This window comes from Pituophis catenifer, unplaced genomic scaffold, assembly GCF_029215685.1.
Source record: "Pituophis catenifer annectens isolate HBS135680 unplaced genomic scaffold, rPitCat1.0.hap2 SCAF_10, whole genome shotgun sequence".
In the NCBI taxonomy this organism is placed as follows: Eukaryota; Metazoa; Chordata; class Lepidosauria; order Squamata; family Colubridae; genus Pituophis; species Pituophis catenifer.
In genome coordinates, this window is record NW_027256890.1 from 12,478,386 (window position 1) to 12,498,152 (window position 19,767).

At 46.4% G+C, this 19,767-nt stretch overlaps 1 protein-coding gene across 1 annotated transcript in view; it reads right to left on the minus strand.

Annotated features, from left to right (window-relative positions):
- Window positions 1–19,767, minus strand: part of GCN1 (GCN1 activator of EIF2AK4) — a 66,055-nt gene that overhangs the window by 27,895 nt on the left and 18,393 nt on the right. Inside the window, 17 exon segments of the mRNA XM_070951096.1 lie at window positions 116–305; window positions 727–854; window positions 2,021–2,164; window positions 2,392–2,472; window positions 3,645–3,826; window positions 4,700–4,855; window positions 6,666–6,864; window positions 7,075–7,188; window positions 9,063–9,156; window positions 11,740–11,918; window positions 12,653–12,780; window positions 13,239–13,428; window positions 14,024–14,183; window positions 15,393–15,468; window positions 16,928–17,020; window positions 18,129–18,281; window positions 19,408–19,581. Coding sequence (XP_070807197.1) covers window positions 116–305; window positions 727–854; window positions 2,021–2,164; window positions 2,392–2,472; window positions 3,645–3,826; window positions 4,700–4,855; window positions 6,666–6,864; window positions 7,075–7,188; window positions 9,063–9,156; window positions 11,740–11,918; window positions 12,653–12,780; window positions 13,239–13,428; window positions 14,024–14,183; window positions 15,393–15,468; window positions 16,928–17,020; window positions 18,129–18,281; window positions 19,408–19,581 — 2,441 coding nt within the window.

Consider the following 19,767-nt stretch of genomic DNA (forward strand, 5'->3'; position numbering starts at 1 on the left):
AAACCACCAAGCTCAGAGAGCACCAAGGATCAATTCAGAGAGCTACAAATCTTCCATCGGTAACGTATGGACTGATGGATCAACCAGGCACATGCTTCCTACTACCAGGGCTTACGTAGAGCTTCTCTTGATAAATCTCCATCAGTTTGGCTATGACATCCTTCGTCTGGCTTCGATATTGCTCAACCCCCTTGGAAAGGGCTTCGGCTCCAGCCTGGCGCACCGCCTGCTCGTGGTGGATGACATCCTTGATGAGGATGGAGCAGATGTCCGGCTGCAACTCTAAACCCATCGATACCCACAGCCTAGGGAGAGAGAGAGAGGGAGACTGGAGCATCGTCATCTTCCAGAAAGATCTTCTCGGGTGAAAAGACTGGAGTTGCTCGCTCGGTCTCTGCCCTTCCTCCCCATATAACGCCGGGAGCCACAAAACCCTTCCTGTGCCTGATTATTTCTTGAGCGGCCACAAAACTAGCATATGTAGTCGAATTAAACGTTCTGTTTTCTTCTGAAACAGAAGAAAGGCCTACCGGGGGTTGAAAAGCTCAATAAATCGTGTGCTGGTGGATGCCGCACATCGGCGATTGTGACGCACATTTTGAGCGACAGGGAGCCGCAGCAGAGGGGTGAAAGAGCCACATGCGGCTCCAGAGCTGCAGGTTGCTGACCCCCTGGCCTAGGATTATGAGGTTATGGTTTCCTCTTTCAAAGGACAGGCACGCCTACCTCTCTGCCAACATGCGGATTTCTTCTTCCCTGTCAAACTTCACCACCCAGAGCCGGCGCAAAAGGTTCATCCCGTTCTTCTCATCGCTGTCCGGAGTGGGCAAGACCATCTGGAGTTCCGTCAAACCCTGCGGGCAAAGAATTAAGACTGTTATGAGCACCTCCCGTTGCGCGCTTAAAACCTTTTTATTTCATCAAGCTGGCCTGGCCTAAATCATCTCCTCTTTTAAATTTAAATTTTAAACATAAATTTTAATCTGTTTAATTATGGGGTATTTTAAAATTCAGCCTAAATTATTTAATTCGTTTTAATTTATTTTAAATTTTGTATTTCTGTGTTTTATCTTCTGGCTGTTCACCACCCTGAGTCCTTCGGGAGAAGGGCGGTATAGAAATTTAATAAAATAAAATAAAATAAAATAAATTCTTCTGAATTGAAGCTGTATTTTCCACCCCCCATACAGTTAGTCCTCGACCTACAACTTTAGGCCAATCACTAGGAGATGGAGAGTTCTAGTCCCGCCTTTGGCACGGAAGCCAGACCGGGTGACTTTGGGCCAGTCCCTCTCCTCTCACCTCACAGGATTGTTGTTGGGGGGGGGGGAGGAAATAAGAGGAGGAAGGTGAATATGTTTGCAGCCTTGAGTTACCGTATTTTTCGGAATATAAGACGCACCTTTTTCTCCCCTAAAAGGGGGTGAAAATTTAGGTGCGTCTTATACACCGAATGTAACCCTGCTCACCCACTGGCCCCCACCCTTCGGCCTCTGCCTCCCAGCAGTTTTAACTCCTTGCAGCAAACAGCAACAAGAAACAGCTCGTTTCAGCTTCAGCACAGCCTGATTAGCACAAGTTGATTGGATCGGCCTCCCGACACTCAGCTGTTTTGCTCTCAGCTGTTTTGCTCTCAGCTGTTTTGCTCTCAGCTGTTTTGCGCAGGGCTCTGCTGCTTGCTGCAAGCAGGTAAATTGCTGGGAGCAGATTTTTTTTTTCCCTTGTGCTAATCAAGCGATGCTGAAAACGAAAATGAAAGTAAAGCAGGCTGTTTGCTGTTTGCTGCAACGAGGCAAAATTGCTGGGAGGCAGAGGCAGATTTCTTTTCCTTGTTTTCCTCACCAAAAAACGTAGGTGCGTCTTATAGTCCGGTGTGTCTTATACACCGAAAAATACGGTATTTGTAAAAATAATAAAGGCAGGGTACGAATGAATGAAGGCGGCACCAGGTGAGTGGCAGACAAAACATTCAGATCCTGTCCCCGAATGTCCCCTCAACTCCCAAGAGTTTCTCACTGACCCGGAGAGCTGCATCTCGAACGTTCATGCAGGGTGACTGCAGAGCCTGAAGGAGGACATTTATCTCCTCTTGTTCCGCATAGGCGCAGCCGTCTTCACCACCGCTACTGGCGCACAGGGCTGTTAGCGCCACCGAACCCAAAACCTGGCCAAGAATAAGAGCTTTCATCAGGTGAGGATGATCCAAGGGCATGGATGGATGAAGCAGGACTCTTCCTTGTCTTTTATTTTTAATGTCAATTGATCCATCTCCACACATTCTAGTATTTTTCTAATTATATTTTCACCCGTGGGTAGGACTCTCTTTGAGGATTTGCATCTCCACCCCTCTCACTTCTCTGATCAAAGGGGGGGGGGGTGTGACCCACTGACCTGTACACGGGGTGATCCTGTCCCGATAACTTTAGTCAAGAGCAACAGCATGTCCGTACGAGGAAGTAACTCGGGACCGTTCTGGATGATGGCCACAAAAAACAGAGAGGACTTTTAGAGAGGTTGAGGACTTTTAAATAGAAACCTTTAGCTAAATTGATTCAACGGAGGGTGGGGGTGGGGAGGAGGAAGAATCCCACTTTGAAAGCAACGTAATAAAATATTTTCGGAGATCAACACAAACGCCATGAATAGAGTGGGACTTTCAAATTCTCCAGAATAGTTTGGGAAAATGTGAGAAAGAAGGAAGAAAAATGTGAGAAGGAAGGACGAAAAATGTGGGAAAAGAGGAAGAAAAATGTGAGAAAGAAAGAAGAAAAATGTGAGAAAGAAGGAAGAAAAATGTGGGAAAAGAGGAAGAAAAATGTGAGAAAGGAGGAAGAAAAATGTGAGAAAGAAGGAAGAAAAATGTGGGAAAAGAGGAAGAAAAAAGTGAGAAAGAAGGAAGAAAAATGTGAGAAGGAAGGATGAAAAATGTGAGAAAGGAGGAAGAAAAATGTGAGAAAGAAAGAAGAAAAATGTGAGAAAGAAGGAAGAAAAATGTGGGAAAAGAGGAAGAAAAATGTGGGAAAGAAAGAAGAAAAATGTGGGAAAAGAGGAAGAAAAATGTGAGAAAGAAAGAAGAAAAATGTGGGAAAAGAGGAAGAAAAATGTGAGAAAGAAAGAAGAAAAATGTGAGAAAGAAGGAAGAAAAATGTGGGAAAAGAGGAAGAAAAATGTGAGAAAGGAGGAAGAAAAATGTGAGAAAGAAAGAAGAAAAATATGAGAAAGGAGGAAGAAAAATGTGAGAAAGAAAGAAGAAAAATGTGGGAAAAGAGGAAGAAAAATGTGAGAAAGGAGGAAGAAAAATGTGAGAAAGAAAGAAGAAAAATGTGAGAAAGGAGGAAGAAAAATGTGGGAAAAGAGGAAGAAAAATGTGAGAAAGAAAGAAGAAAAATGTGAGAAAGGAGGAAGAAAAATGTGGGAAACAAGAAACAAAAATGTGAGAGAGGAGGAAGAAAAATATGAGAAAGGAGGAAGAAAAGAGGCAAAGAAAAATCAGAGTTAATGGAAATCCTCGATTTACAACCGTCCCTAATCCCAGAATTATGGCCGTTAAGTGGTGGGCGGGGGATTAAGAAAGTCACACGACCGTGCCCAATTCTACGTCTCTTGGCGGTCGATCACTTGGAAAAGAATCAAAGGAGTTTCACCTCATCCACCAGCCAGTTCTCGTCATTCGTAGAGGACCGCAGCTGAGCATGGACGGTGATGATCTGCAAAACCTTCACCATGAGCTCCTCCTTCTCTTCGCTGTCGTTGGGGGTTTCCAGTAGCACCATCTTCAGAAGAGGAAAGACTAAGGAAAAGGCCGGGGCCGATAATGGCATGGGACCTGTCAGCAGAAGGGCGAGAAAACAAAGAAGGATATAGACCAATCCCAAATATTTACAGGGAATCCTCGGTTTATGACATTCCTCCCCCAATCATTTAATGACCCTGTAATCCAGTGTTTCTCAACCTTAGAAGCTTGAAGATGGGTGGACTTCAACTCCCAGAACCCCCCACCCAGCAGCGCTGGGTGGGGGATTCTGGGAGTTGAAGTCCACCCATCTTCAAGCTTCCAAGGTTGAGAAACACTGCTGTAATCTCTTGCAGGGTGGAGTCAGGGCAACTGAATGGAGATGAGTGTTTACTGGCCGGATGCTCTTCCTGTCGCCAGTACGGAGTTTTGTTCAGCAGACAAACTCTCATTGTGCCCAGAAAGAGAAATATCTGCCTCTACCTAGGATCAAACTGACAGCCTCCTCCCTCATTATGAGGCGAGAGCTCCACCTCTTAAGCCACCGCAGCACTCCGCGGGTTACGACCACAATGGCGCTTAACATTTCTGTGGCTAAGCGAGACGGTGGTTAATTACGACCTTTCTCGCCCCAAATTGTTAAGTGAATCCCTGCGGTTCTTAAATTATTCACACGGCTGTTGAGCGAATCCGATTTCCCTGTGGAGTTTGCTGGTCGCAAAAAGTCGCAAAAAAGAAGATCACACGATCCCGGGGACACCGCAACCGTCATAAATAGGGGCCAGTTGCCAAGTTTGATCGTGTGATCGTGGGGATGCTGCAACGGTGGTGCGAACGACGGTCGTTAAGTCACTTTGTTCAGCGGCGTTGTCAGTTTTGAACGGTCGCTAAACAGAAGGCTGTTAAGCCGAGGAGTTCCGGCACAAGAATGGTTACACGTTGAGAAGGTCATCAAAAGGGCCTCACCCTCCTCTCCTTTGGTTATCCGGGTTGGCACGGTGTGTGCGTGCAGCAAACCGATCACTCGGTTCACAGCCGTGGGCAAATCTTCCTGGCACCAGGATTCATCCAAATCGCATTCGGGTTTCATCATTCGCAAAGTCACGTGACTCGCTACGGTCCCTGGAAGATGAAAGGAAAGGACACTGTTAGGAAATGATTTTAATTAACTTGTTGGGTTGGCAATATATAAACCATCAATATAGCTTTAAGACTGCTGTATTGCTGTGTCATCCTGTGTCCTGATTGGTTAGCTCTGTAGCCAATGGTCTTAAGAGGGAGCTAGAAACATGGTTTGTTTCTCTTTACTACTCTCTGACTCTTTGACACTCTTTTGAACGCTCTCTGAAGCTATTTTGCTATTTGCTACTGTTTGCAACTGTTTATGTGTATGACTACAACAACTGGTAAGAAGACTTTGTATACTGGAATATCCCCGGACTATTTTTTACGATCTACTACTTTATCTGTTTATATACTATAAACAGTCCAGACCTGGACTGTTTATTGGACTGTGCCTTATAACTATTTTCTGAAAGTAAACACAACTCAGTGTATCCGTGTGTTGAAACACACATTGAAACCGTGGCGGAATCTCACCGAAGAAACGCCATTTGCTGACTGCAGAATAACAGAGCTGGATGGGACTTTGGAGGTCTTCTAGTCCAGGGGTCCCCAACACACACACCCCAACCCCCGGTTTGTGGACTGGCAGCCATCCAGAAACCAGTCTGTGCAAACAAGCAAAAAGCAAGCAGGATACAAAACCACGTCCCTCCCAGTCCATGGCAAAACTTCTCTCCACCGAACTGGTCCCTGGTGCCCAAAGGTTTGCACTGCACATTGCAGCACTGGTCAAAAGGGCCCAGCAGAGATTATACTACCTGAGACTTCTCAGGAAACAACAACTGAATGGAAAACTGCTGGGGACCTTCTACCGCTGCACCATAGAGAGTATTTTAACTTAACTGCACCTGTGTCTGGTTTGCCAATTGCACAGTGGCAGATAGGACGGCGCTCCAGAGGGTCAACGTCATTGCCCAGAGCAAGGGGCAGCAACCCGCTGCTCTGGAGCCACATGTGGCTCTTTATCCCTCTGCTGCAGCTCCCTATCGCCAGCTGGCTCCACTATTGATAGAGGAAAAATTGATAGAGGAAAAAGGACGCCGCGCTATGAGGACTTCCGGTCAGCTCCAGAATTGAACGGGGGGCTTCCAATTAAGATCTTTGTGGCTTTTTGAGTGTTTAAGGTTGCCGACCCCTGGTCCAGAGGATTATTGGTTGCCCTCTCCCCTCCTTGGAAGTGCTTTATCGCTCCCGCTGCCTTAAGAAAGTTCAAAACATTCTTAAAGATCCATCTCATCCTGGGCACCCCCTTTTTTTTTTTTTTGAACTATTACCATCTGGCAGCCGGTACAGGACAATAAAAACGAGGACAAATGGGCTGAAAAACAGCTTCTATCCCAGGGCAATGACCTTATTGAATTCTACTGTATAGTGCAATATTAACGCAATATCAGGGGTTTTCAGTTCAATTGCATAGAATGTGAAGGATGGGTGTTTTTGTTTTATTTTTATAGCTATAATGTACACCGAACTCTGCATTTAATTTCGTTGTACGAGGTTGAATGACAATTAAAGTAAACTACAACTACACTCTTCTGCAGGAATCTGAACTACTAATGCAGTGGTCCCCAACCTTTCCAGCTTGAGGTGGAGGGCGTGTGAGTGGCAGGCGCACACGCATGTGCACAGATCCACTGGCGGGCAGAGGCCCAGGTTCAAATAGGCCGTGACCCAGTAGTGGGCTCCGAGGCCCTGGGGTTGGGGTGTAGAAAGCCTTAGCTTGCGATCAAACTCTGGTCGTTCGAACGCCCTTGCTTCCTGATTTATTGAGCCGAATAGAGAGTTTGAAAAAAAAAACCAGACTCACCAAAAGTCTTTAAGTGATCGGGCATCACGCACGACACCAGAGAAAGGAAGGGGGCCTTAATCCTCGGAGCTGCCAGCGGGGATTTGAACAGAGGTAGGAAGCAGCCGACAAGGGCAGGGATGTACTGGGAGAGGCTGGGAGGGTTCCTCTTGAGGACGGCGTCAAAAAGGCCCAGGGTGGATTCCAATTCAGTGTCCAGCTGCAAGAGAACAACAACACAAGAGTTCCAGTTGTGCCTTTTGAAAAAATAAAGTACCTTTGAGACAACTATGAGCTGGAGGACTGACATCCACAGACATCCAATAAGACTGCAATCTGTCCTCAGATCTTTCCTTCTTCCACTCCTTCCCGCTTTTCTTAAGTGTTCCATTAAAAAAAGAAAAAGAAAAAGAAAAAGACTCGGAATTACCTCTTTCAATTGCTTTCTCATCTGAGATTCCTTCTCCAGCTGGGCAGTCAACATCTCCTTTTGTTTACTCGTCAGCTGAATCTCTTCCTTGATTCCTTTCTTCTTCTTGATCTCCTGCAATGGATGGCCATTTAGTTCGTCAAGAGGGAGGGGAGATCTTGTCGACAAGAATACAGAATACCCAAGTTCAAAGGGACCTCGGAGGTCGTCTAGTCCAACCCTGTTTAGGCAGGAAGCCCAACACCAGGGAGGGCGAGCCTTTTTTTTTTAAATTTGATTTATATGCCGCCCTTCTCCGGAGACTCAGGGCGTCTTACAATGCATTAAGCAATAGCCTTCATACTTTTGTATATTCATACAAAGTCAGCTTATTGCCCCCACAAACTGGGTCCTCATTTTACCTACCTTAGAAAGGATGGAAGGCTGAGTCAACCTTGAGCCTGGCGAGATTCGAACCTGCAGTAATTGCAGGCAGCTGTGTTAATAACAGGGTGCTTTAGACCACTGTACTACCAAGGCTCCTTAAGCAATAGCCTTCATACTTTTGTATATTTTATACAAAGTCAGCTTATTGCCCCTACAAACTGGGTCCTCATTTTACCCACCTTAGAAAGGATGGAAGGCTGAGTCAACCTTGAGCCTGGCGAGATTCGAACCTGCAGTAATTGCAGGCAGCTGGTCTTAATAACAGGGTGCTTTAGACCACTGTACTACCAAGGCTTGTTTTCAGCACAGAGTGCCCAAACTGGAATGTGTGCACGCAAGCAGGCACCGGCCAGCTGGTGCCTGCTTCAGATTTCCGGTGCTCCAGCGTGCACGAAGACTAGCTGGCTGGTGCAGATGCGCACGCCGGAAACCAGAAGACCAGCTGGCGATGGCGCGCGTGCCCACAGAGAGGGTTCTGCGAGCCACCTCTGGCACACATGCCATAGGTTTGCCATCATGGCCCTACATCATTTCTTCTTAAAAGCCTCCAGTGCTGGAGAATTCATAACTTCTGGTGGCAAGTTGTTCCACTGATTAATTGTTCTCACTGTCAGGAAATTTCTCCTTAGTTCTAGGTTGCTTCTCTCCTGGATTAGTTTCCACCCGTTGCTTCTTGTCCTGCCTTCAGGTGCTTTGGAGAATAGCTTGACTCCCTCTTCTTTGGGGCAGCCCCTGAGATATCGGAACGCTGCTATCATGTCTCCCCTAGTCCTTCTTTTCATCAAACTAGACATACCCAATTCCAGCAACTGTTCTTCCTATGTTTTAGCTTCCAGTCCCTTAATCCTCTTTGTTGCTCTTCTCTGCACTCTTTCTAGAGTCCCAACATCTTTTTTACATCATGGCGACCAAAAATGGATGCAATATTCCAAGTGTGGCCTTAGCAAGGCACTCTTTGATAAACTATTATCCAATTCAGCTTGTCCTGTCCTCAGGTGCTTTGGAGAATAGCTTGACTCCCTCTTCTTTGGGGCAGCCCCTGAGATATTGGAAGACTGCTATCATGTCTCCCCTAGTCCTTCTTTTCATTATACCCAGTTCCTGCAACCGTTCTTCCTATGTTTTAGCCTCCAGTCCCCTAATCCTCTTTGTTGCTCTTCTCTACACTCTTTCTAAAGTCCCAACATCTTTTTTACATCGTGGCGGCCAAAACTGGATGCCATATTCCAAGTGTGGCCTTATTACCAAGGCCTTATAAAGTGGTATTAACACTTCAGTGATCTTGATTCTATCCCTCTGTTGATGCAGCCTAGAACTGTGTTGGCTTTTTTGGCAGCTGCTGCACACGGCTTGACTCCCTCTTCTTTGGGGCAGCCCCTGAGATATTGGAAGACTGCTATCATGTCTCCCCTAGTCCTTCTTTTCATCAAACTAGACATACCCAGTTCCTGCAACCGTTCTTCGTATGTTTTTGAATCCAGATCAATCCCAGACCAGTGTCACACACACACACACACAGACACACACATCACTTTTCTCCCCGTCGGCTGACCAGACCATACCTCTTTGAGTTCCAGTTCGATGATCTGCTCCTTAAAAGAGTAGGCCTTGTTCTCTCTCTTCATGTTGGCCTTTTTCAGACTATCTTGCTGGGCACTGAAAAGAGAGGAGACATCGCCCTTTCAAATGCATGGATCAACCACACAGCCAAGGGCAGAAGAATGTCCTTAAGTGCCACCCCAACTCAGGGGTGGAACTGTGAACAGTAACAGAGTTGGAAGGGATGACCTTGGAGGTCATCTGGTCTAACCCCCTCACTGCTCACGCAGGAGACCCGTACTAGGGATTCGAACCGCCGAACTGCTGACCTTTCCGGTCGACGAGCTCAGCGTCTTAGCCGCTGAGCCTCCTACTAATTTATTTATTTATTATAAATAAATAAATTTATTATATTATGAATTTATTTTGGTTTATCCGACGGAGGAAGAACACCTCCCTCTGTGAGTAAAGTTTTTGGCAAGAAGCTACTGGGTTGCTGCCAATTCTGTTATCAAAGGAAATTATTGTCTGCAAGTTTATTTTAACTCCTGGCTGACTGTTTGTGTGTGTGTGTGAGACGGGGACAGAACAGGAGGTACCGATAGAAAAATAAAATAGGGACCCTCTGGAGCTGTCGGTATGTAATGGACTGTCAGGCTTGTCCCAACTAGGTCCCTAGGAAAGAAAAACCCTCGACTCCCTTTGGTTGAAGTGATAGGTACTTTTACTAAGGATTGATTGTTGCAGCAAAAGCGGTCAGCAACCCGCAGCTCTGGAGCCGCATGTGGCTCTTTCATTCCTCTGCTGCGGCTCCCTGTCGCCGGTCGGCTCCACAATTGATAGGACTTTCGGTTAGGACGGGTAGAGGAAAAAGGACGCCGCGCTAGGAGGAGACTCTATGGTGGGGGAACCAGACTTCTGGTCGGCTCCAGAATTGAATGGGGGGGCTTCTGGTTAGGACAGGAGTTGGCAACCTTAAACCCTCAAACAGCCACAAAGGTCCTAACCTGAAACCCCGTTCAATTCTGGAGCTGACCTGAAGTCCAGTTTCCCCCACCATAGAGTCTCCTCCTAGCGCGGCGTCCTTTTTCCTCTACCCGTCCTAACCAAAAGCCCTATCAATTGTGGGGCCGACCAGAAAACCTGCCCCTTGCCATAGAGTCTCCTCCTGGCACGCCGTGCTTTTCCTCCCCTAACCGGAAGCTCCTCTCAAAATTGTCGCACCGAAGAGTGACAGGGAGCCGCAGCAAAGGGATGAAAGAGCCACATGCGGCTCCAGAGCCGTGAGTTGCTTACTCCTGGGTTAGGACCTTTGTGGCCCTTTTGAGTGTTTAAGGTTGCCTTTAAGGCCCCCTAGCACTAAACCATGCTAGCTGAGCAATTGGGGGAGTTGAAATTTACAAAGTCTTAAGGTTGCCAAGTTTGGAGAGCCTTGAGTTATGTAAAGGATTTAGGAATTCTAAAAGGGTGGGGGGGTGGAGAGAAGGTCTGGCCTCTGTTGCTTCCTTCCCTGAAAGGAGCTCAAATTCTTTTCACCACTTCCCCGGTGACATATACCGATTCTCCCCAGCCGAGTTCCTTTAGTTTCACTCCTGTAGACAGAATCTTGCCAGACTGAAGGCTCTACGCCCTCCATCTACAATATACTCTGGGAACTCTTGAGGAGGAGCTGTCTTCACTCTCTTTCTTTCACACCGGATGGCGATTCCACCATATCCTGCCACATATGTGCACTTCAAGGTGTTGGTTATCACCTTTAAAGCGCTCCATGGCATAGGACCTAGTTATCTTTGAGACCGCCTGCTGCTACCGACGGCCTCCCATCGACCCGTGCGCTCCCACAGAGAGGGCCTCCTCGGGGTGCCATCAGCCAAACAATGTAGGCTGGTGACCCCCAGGGGGAGGGCCTTCTCTGTGGGGGCACCTACCCTCTGGAATCAGCTGCCCCCAGGGATAAGGAGAATCCAAGACCTCGGTGCCTTCCGCCGTGCCCTTAAAACCTTCTTTTTCCAGCAAGCTGGGCTGGCCTAACACTTTTTAAAATGTTTTTAATTGTCTGTTATTGTTTTTAATCATGGGGCCAAATTTATATATATATTTATTTATTATTTATTTATTAATTTAATTTGTATACCGCCCTTCTCCCAGAAGGGACTCAGGGCGGTGAACAGCCAAAATTAAAAAACATACAAATGCAAAAGTTAAGATAATTAAAAGAATTAAATCATTGGCTACCCAAATTTAAAACCCCAAATCCATAAAATTTAAAATCCCAATTAAAAAACCATTTAGGCTAGGCCGGCTTGATGAAATAAAAACGTCTTCAGGGCTTTACGGAAGGTCCGGAGGTCCGGGATCAATCGTATTCCAGGAGGCAGCTCATTCCACAGGGCGGGTGCCCCCACAGAGAAGGCTCGCCCCCTGGGGGCCGCCAGCCGACATTGCCTGACCGACGGCACCCCGAGGAGGCCCTCTCTGTGAGAGCGTATTGGCCGGTGGGAGGTTATCGGTAGCAGCAGGCGGTCTCGCAAATACTCTGGCCCTAAGCCATATATATTTTTAATTGTATTTTAATGTTTGTAGTTTATGTTTTTACTTGGCTGTTCACCGCCCTGAGTCCTCAGGGAGAAGGGCAGTATACAAATTTATAAAGAAATAAAGAAATAAATATCAACCTGCCCAGATTTCCTACTGACTGACCTGTGCAAGATAGACTTGTCATAGAGTTCCCCTTCCGGCATCTTCATGATCGCGAATTCTTCTTGGGTCACGAGACACAGGGCCGGGTTTTCCAGGGAGGCGGAAATGGTGCTGATCAGCTGAGGGAGGACTTTGGCAGGTAGAAGGACAGAGATCAAGCCAACTGCATTCAGAGAGGACTGCAAGAAGGAAAAGAGAGAAGATCGTTGGGTCTTGGGTCTCCTCTCACGAAGAATTAAACTCGCAATATTCAACATCGATGCTCTGCGACATTTGTTCCGGGTTTACTAATTGCAGGAGAGCGACCGCAACTGTCATCACACCGAGTCTGGTGTTCCAGACACAGAAGTGTGATCATTGTTGGAAGCCAAGAATGATTTGGAGCTATTCTTCCAAGCCGAGTTCTTTATTGTTTCACTCCTGTAGACAGAATCTTGCCAGACTGGAGGCTCTACCCTCTGAATCTACAATATACTCTGGGAGCTCTTAAGGAGGAGCTGTCTTCGCCCTCCTTCTCTCTCACATAACATCCGAGCTAAGTTGCCTCTTCCTCTTTTGGAATGGAATTCTTCAGCCACCATGTGTGGACTTCAACTCCCAGGATTCCTCAGTCACCATGGGTCAGGTCCCAAACCAAGAATGACGCATAGTGATTCTTCCAAGCTGAGTTCTTTATTGTTTCACTCCTGCAGACAGAATCTTGCCAGACTAAAGGCTCTACTTTTTGCATCTATGGATATCCTCTTAAGGAGGAACTGTCTTCACTTCCTTTCTTTCACCACCTGATATCTGGGCTGAGTTGCCTCTTCCTCCTCTGGAATACACACACACACACACACACACACACATGCCCTCCTGGGGATCCACTTCCTCATTCCATTCCATCCCATTCCCCCTGGTCAAATTCAGTCACCTGATTCATTGGGCTCTGAGTGACGACGATGCGGTCGAAGATTTTTTCCAGATGTTTGGTGATGAAGTCAATAGGGTCCAGCTTCATCTTGATCAGGAGGGCAGGCCAAAGGCCAGGCTGTCCTGCCACTAAAAAGGGAGAAACCGTCAGTGTGTATGAAAGTTCATGACTGGGAAGACATGGTGACAAGGTCAGCCAATGAATAGGCATAGCAACTAAATCAGCCAATGAGGGCTGTTTGGAAGCTGAAACAGTTGGGAGTCTGGGTGTGGCTTGGCTGTGCTTAGCTCTGAGTGCTGTGCTGAGAATTGAAACTGAAACTAGTCTGCAACTCTGAACTAAAACTGTTCTCTGCCTGTGTTTTGCCTGTAACTACTACCACGTTGGAAGAATCTGCTGTTGGTATTGTATGTGTTATTATGTATATAAAGAGAAGTTAACGAATCCTGCTGAATCAGTTATCTGAGTGTGATTTCTGGATGTGATTTCTGCAACAAACTCTGACAGAAAGCCAGGAGCGTCCCCAAAGCCCACCCAATGCCCTTCTTTCGCATGCCCGGGTGTGACCTCGACCTCTTTTGCTCACCCAAAGAAGGATGACTGCTCACGAGCAGCATTTCCAAGACCAGTTTTTCTTTCTCCTCCGGTTCTCCTTCCATCCCTGGCCCACAGGCGATAACGCACAAGGCTTCCTGGAGTATACGCGGAGGGATGTATGTTTTGCCCTGTTCCGACAACTCTCCAGATTCGGTTACCAAGGCCTCAGGTGGGAGCACCTAACAATGAAGCACCGGATTGTAATTTGGGGTCCAAACAATTTGGAGAGCGTTTCGATACAGGAGAATGACAGCGCAAAAAAACAACAACTATCTATTGGGCCACAAGTTAAAAAGTGACATGAGCACAGCCAGGGGTGGGCTTCAAAAATTTTAGCAAGGGGTTCTCGGCCCGGTTGCTCGGTGGGCGTGGCCATGGTGGGCGGAGCCTAGTCATATTTGCCCTCCCCGGGCTCCGGAGGCTTTCCTTGAGCCTCTGGGAAGGTGAAAATTGCCTCCGCAGCCTCCGGAGGCCCTCTGGAGCCCGTTTCCGGCCTTCCCAAACTTCCAGTAGGCCCATTTTTCGCCCTCCCGAGCCTCCACGCGTGCCCTGCATCCAAAACGGGCCATGTGGGTACTCCTGGGAGGGGCGGGGCCAGCCAGGAGTGGGATTTGGGGGTTCTCCGAACTGCACAGAATCTTAGCTAGAGGTTCTCCCGAACCCCTGCGAACCCCCAGAGCACATCCCTGTGTAGTTTTCTTGGCTACAGGGCAAAAGGTTTGTCATCACTAAGCAGCTCTGAAGTTAGCTACGAAGCCAGGTTTTTTTTTTTACCTTGTGTGAAACGAGAACTGCTTTTAGCTCTTCTAAGAGGCCGCAGGCTAACTTGAATCCTCTTGGCAAAGATAAGAGTTTTCTCACAGTCTGCTGAGCGAGCCTCCGAACGCTCCAGGACCGGCTGAGGAGGACAGCAGTCAAGGCTCTGTAATACTGCCTAGAAGGGAGAAGACAGCCAGTTCAAAATAGGAAGGGGACAAAACGGGAAGTGAGTGAATGACAGTAGGTGACAACAGAAGAGCCCAGAAACTATGATTATTTGGGCTAAGAACTTTGGCTATCCAATAGATTTGGACGGGTGGCAGAAATTGTGGGATAGAAATCGTAAACTCACAATGTCAACAGCGTATAAATAAAACCTCTGTAAAATGTTTTATAGATGGCATTACTCACCTGCAAGATTAGCGAATATGCATAAAAATAAATCTGTGAAATATTGGAAAGGCAACCAAATTCCAGGCTCATATTATCATATGTGGTGGACATGTCCCAAAGCAAAAAAAAAAAATACTGGAAGAAAATACACATGTGGCTGGAGATCATGACAAAACAACACATAGATCTGAAACCTAAAACACTGAAACTTGGGCATGCTTCCAGGAAAACTATAATAACGGTAACACATATTTAATTTTGCATATCCTAAGAGCAGCCAGGATTGTATCTGCACAATACTGGAAAAATCCAGAAACCCCTACAGATGATATTGTAATCAAAAAAATTCTGGAATGTGCAGAAATGGATAGGTTAACCCTAAAAATCAAAGGAAAAGAAGACTCGGAATATTTTATAAAATGGGAACTGTTCTACAAATGGTTAAGTGACAGATACTGAGGTTAGAGGAGTGGCTTTGTGTGAAATATGGACTACATGACAAAGAAAAATTGATGAGTAAATATTTTGATGGTTATGTAATCGATACTATAATGGAAGATACTATACTTTTCAATAATGACTGATATGATCGCATACATGTTTATGTATATATGATTATGTTTATGTTTATATGTTAGTACTTTGGACACCTAGAAAACACACTGTTCAACATAGAAATGGAATATGTGATATAAAACAATAAAAAATATTTAACAAAAGAAGAGCCCTAGTGGCTCAGTGGTTAAAGTGCAGGATGGCAGGCGAACTCTGCCCACAGCCTGGAGTTTGATCCCAACAGGGATCAAGGTTGACTCAGCCTTCCATCCTTTCCAAGGTCAACCTTGAGCCGGTGAGAATCGAACTGCCGGCAGCCGGCAGTCAGCAGACATAGCCTGCAATACCTCATTTTAACCACTGCGCCACCACAGCTCTTAGATATATCCAACCTGTGTGAAGTATAAGTAACAAAAGCACGCTGAGGTACACTTACTGGATTTTAGCTCCAGGTAGCCGAGATTCGTGGTCTAAGAGAAGGCGTTCGGTCAGCTGCAGAACTGTACACATCACTGCAGGGAAGGGAAAATAGGCCTTCAGTTTATGGAAATCAGTTGGCATCCGTCCAAACTTTGAATGCTTGCTTGGTCCGAAATTGAAGGCTATCTGTGGATGCCTTCTATATCAGGGGTCGCCAACTCTCGGGCTGGGACCGGGGAATTCTGGGAGTTGAAGTCCAGGCATCCCAAAGTTGCCGAAGTTAAGAAGCACTGATGTAGAATATGCAGCACAATTGATAAGAATTGAGGGCCAGAATTGATGGCTTGGAAAGTACCCTACCTCTGTTCTACAGACTCATTCGGCGCAGTTGGGATCTAAAGGATTGCAGATCTCCAGGGGTTTAATAAGGAAAAGAACTAACCAAGGAAGAGCAACACATCTGGCCTTTGGTGTCCCTAACAGTTCGGTTGTGCCAATAAAACCGTTTTGCCGAATTCCAGAATTTGGTAAAGGTGCAATTTATCAGAGGTAATAAACTGGTTTTGTTTTTGCCGGAAAGAGGGCTGAGAAAGTATCTACGGACCCCTCACATCCTGGGCATAAACTATTTCAATTTCTCCCCTCACTGCTCCAGGGCACAGCATGCCAAAACAACAAGACATCTCTGTGGCATCTCTGCTGAGTTCCCCCAGCACTGTCTTATAAAGATATTGTGTAATAGGCTGTTTTGCTATTATCCTTCACATCCTTCTCATCTCCTCATTTTTCTCATCTTTCCTACTACCTTCCCCTATTAGTTTCTTATGATTTATTCCTTGTCGTTTATATCTTATGATTTATGACTGCTGTTGTGGCCCGCCAGCGGCCAGCAGAGCTGGCAGCAGATTCGGACAGCGAGGAGGTTGGGGAGGAACATGGGCCAGTCCTGGAGTCTGGGGAAGGCTTTGATGAGGGCTCTGCATCGGAGGCAGAGAGGGGGCCAGGGCCGTCTGGCAGTTATCAGCTACCTTCGGAGTCGGACATCAGTGGGGCAGAGGAACAGCTGGAGCCTGTTCCCAGTGTGCGCCTGCACAGAGTTGCCAGATGAAGGGAACAGCTAAGAAACAAGGGTCAACTCAGGAGTAAAGCCACAGGTGGACGATGAATGGCCCCTCCCAGAGGGAATAAAAGAGGAGCGTTTGCAGGAGAAAATTAGTTCGCTTAATGGGTTCGTGACTCTCCGAGACTCCTTGCCAAGTTTTGAAGATATCAGCCTGGCAGCTCTCCAAGCCCGATAAGGTCCGTGACTGTCAATTCTCCCTTGAAAGACTTTGCTGAAGGTGACTGAGAGGAATTCACTGTTTGTTTAATAAAAGGGGTTTTGTCGGGACCAGGATTCTGCTTCGTGCTTTTTGGGGAAGCCTAGATCAGAACAACTGTACCTGATGATTTATGCTCTCTGACTTACCAATATGTTGTTTGTAGTTATACTGCGAGAATATTCTTATTCCTATTCCACTCTACTCTACTCCTACTCCTATTCCTTCTTACCTTCCTCTGAAGCAGACTGCAGGAACTTCTCGGAAGTGAAGATCTGTTTTTTCTCATCCAAAATAAGCTGCCATAAGGTGTTCAGTTTGTTTTCTGAAAAGTGCAGGATTAAAAAAAAAAAGGAAATTACAATTGAGCCGATAGTTCAACCCTATACTTAATGGCTATCACACCTTCTGTAAGGCAACCTGAGCCAATCCGTTTATTTATTTCATTTGTATCCCACCCTTTATTATTTTTATAAAAATAAAAATATGGATAGCCTTAAACAGATCTCAAATCCTCCAGGAAAGACGAATCTGGTTAGCATTAACTGCCATTGGTCGCCAGAAACAAGTTTTAATAATCGGTCAATAATACGGGGAGAGATAAAATGTCAAAAGAGGAGGAATTATATATCACAATTTTGCGTCAAGATGAGGGCCAGGATACTAGGTGAGTTTATCCTGGAGGGTATACAAGATTATCCCTCAATTGTGTGATATTCATTCATTCATTCATTCATTCATTCATTCATTCATTCATTCATTCATTCTCTCTCTCTCTCTCTCTCTCTCCCTCTCTCCCCCCCTCTCATTATTGGTTTGTTATTGTTGAGACAGTTGTAATTTGTTTTATGGCTGCCTGGAGTTGCATTTTTGTGAGTTGGGTGGTACTACAAATTTTGAAAAAATATCCAAAGATTACAGGATATGGCACAGAAGACGGGAGCGAGTGGGGCCAATTACACAATTAAGTCCTACAGAGGGTACCTAATAATTCATTAGCCTAAAGGAAATGGAACTCGGGGTCAGCACTTCAAGTTGTATTTACTCTAGTGCTGACATAAGAAGGAGAAGCGGAGGCGTCTGGAAAGGGACGTTTGACTTTTCACCTACTTATTTTCCCTGGAGGTAATATCCCCTAGGAGATGGGATGGGAGGGGGGAAATTCCTTTGAGCTGGAGCAGTAGAGAAGGGGAGAGTGACTTGGAAGATGGCCAACGAGTGCAGGGGAGTGGGAAACAGAAAGGGAGGGTTTTGGGTCTGGAAGTCAGTGTTGGCTTCGATGGAGTCGGATTTAGAATGTCGTGCTCAATAAATGGGAGTTTTTATCAAAGACTTTTGTTTGAAATGCAATTTATTTGAGACGACCTCGAAACCTGACACTCGGCTGAAAACAGCTGAAAGCAGCTTCCGTTTCACTGCAGGGGGGATCTTACCTATTTGCGCATCGGCTACTGAAAGTCTGCAGATTAGCAAAGCTGCAGCAACGCCTTCCATTACCAGGGGAATCTGAGTGCTCTGAGCTCCTGCTTTCTCCACAGTCTGGATTAGTAAGGGTAGCATCTCTGCCCCTTGTAGGAGGACATTGCCTACAGAAGCAGAAAATTAAAAAAAAAAAACCCATATATTCTAGTTGGTGAGTTTTCCCGTTCAGAAGAAAAAAGAACTGATCTGATCAAGATACCTGATCAAGTTTCCCTAAAATAAGACCCAACTGGAAAATAAGCCCTAACATGATTTCTTCAGGATGCTCGTAATGTAAGCCCTACCCCAAAAATAAGCCCCAGTTAAAGACGGTCAGCCAGGGCGCATTTAGTACCGTATAAAATAAGACTGAACTGGAAAATAAGCCCTAATGCGACCTTCCGAAGAGCAAAGTCAAGGGGAAAAGCCAGATTCACTTAACAACCTTGTGGCTAACTTAGGGATTCATTTAACCGTCTTGCTTAGCAATGCAAATTTTGGGCTCAACTGTCGTAAGTTGAGGACCACCAGATTGACATCGGCGTCGCTAGCTTAATAACTGCAGCGATTCGCTTAACAGCTGTGGCCCGAAAGGCCGTAAAATGGGGCAAAACTGACCTCACAACTGTCTTGCTGGGCAACGTAAATTTTGGGCTCGACTGTGGTCCTAAGGGGAGGACTACCTCCCAAAAACTTTTGGAATAGTCATGAAGATGACTTCCATGATGCTGACAATGGCCCGTTTAGACCACCATCCAGGGGTGGGCTTCAAAAAAATTTAGCAAGGGGTTCTCTGCCCGGTTGCTGGGTGGACGTGGCCATGGTGGGCGTGACCCAGTCGGCCTCCTACACCACGGCAGGCGTGGGACACATTTTTGCCCTCCCTGGGCTCTGGAGGATTTTTTAGAACCTCCGGGAGGGCAAAAGCAGCCTCCCCAGGCCCTCTGGAAGCCGGAAACGGTAAAACTCAAACTTCCGGTAGGCTTGTTTTTAACCCTCCCTGAGCCTCTGCGCATGCCCTGTACTTACTTATCCAAAACGGGCCCTGTGGGGGACTCCTGGGAGGGGTGGGGTGGGCAGGGCTAGCCGGGAGTGAGATATAGGGGTTCTCTGAGCTGCACAGAAATTTAACTAAAGATTCTCCGGAACTCCTGCAAACCCACAGCAGCCAACCCCTGCTACTATCCTACTCTCCATCTCGGCCAAGGAGATGCCTCCAAAAAGACCCTGGTCCCACCGTCTCTTTCTTACCTTTGAAGGAAGCCAGCATACACTGGAGATAGGCGTGCCTGACAGCAGAAGTGCAGGCCTTAAGGCTGAATGCTTTCTTGAACCATTCCACTAGCGTTTTGGGGACTTCCGTGACGAATCGGCCGCACCAGAGAGCAAGGATGGAAATGGCGTGCACCAGAGTGCCTTCGTGGACTGCAGAAAGAGAAAGCGCTCTTTAGAAAGAGAAAAAAATGGGATATCGTATAACTATAACCTGGGAAGGAGTGCCATGAATCAGGTGTAGGCCAAACTCACTGCAATGCGTAGGAAAACCAATTGTATTTTATTTTGTTTATATCCCACCTTTTTTTTTACTATTTTTTACAAATAACTCAAGGC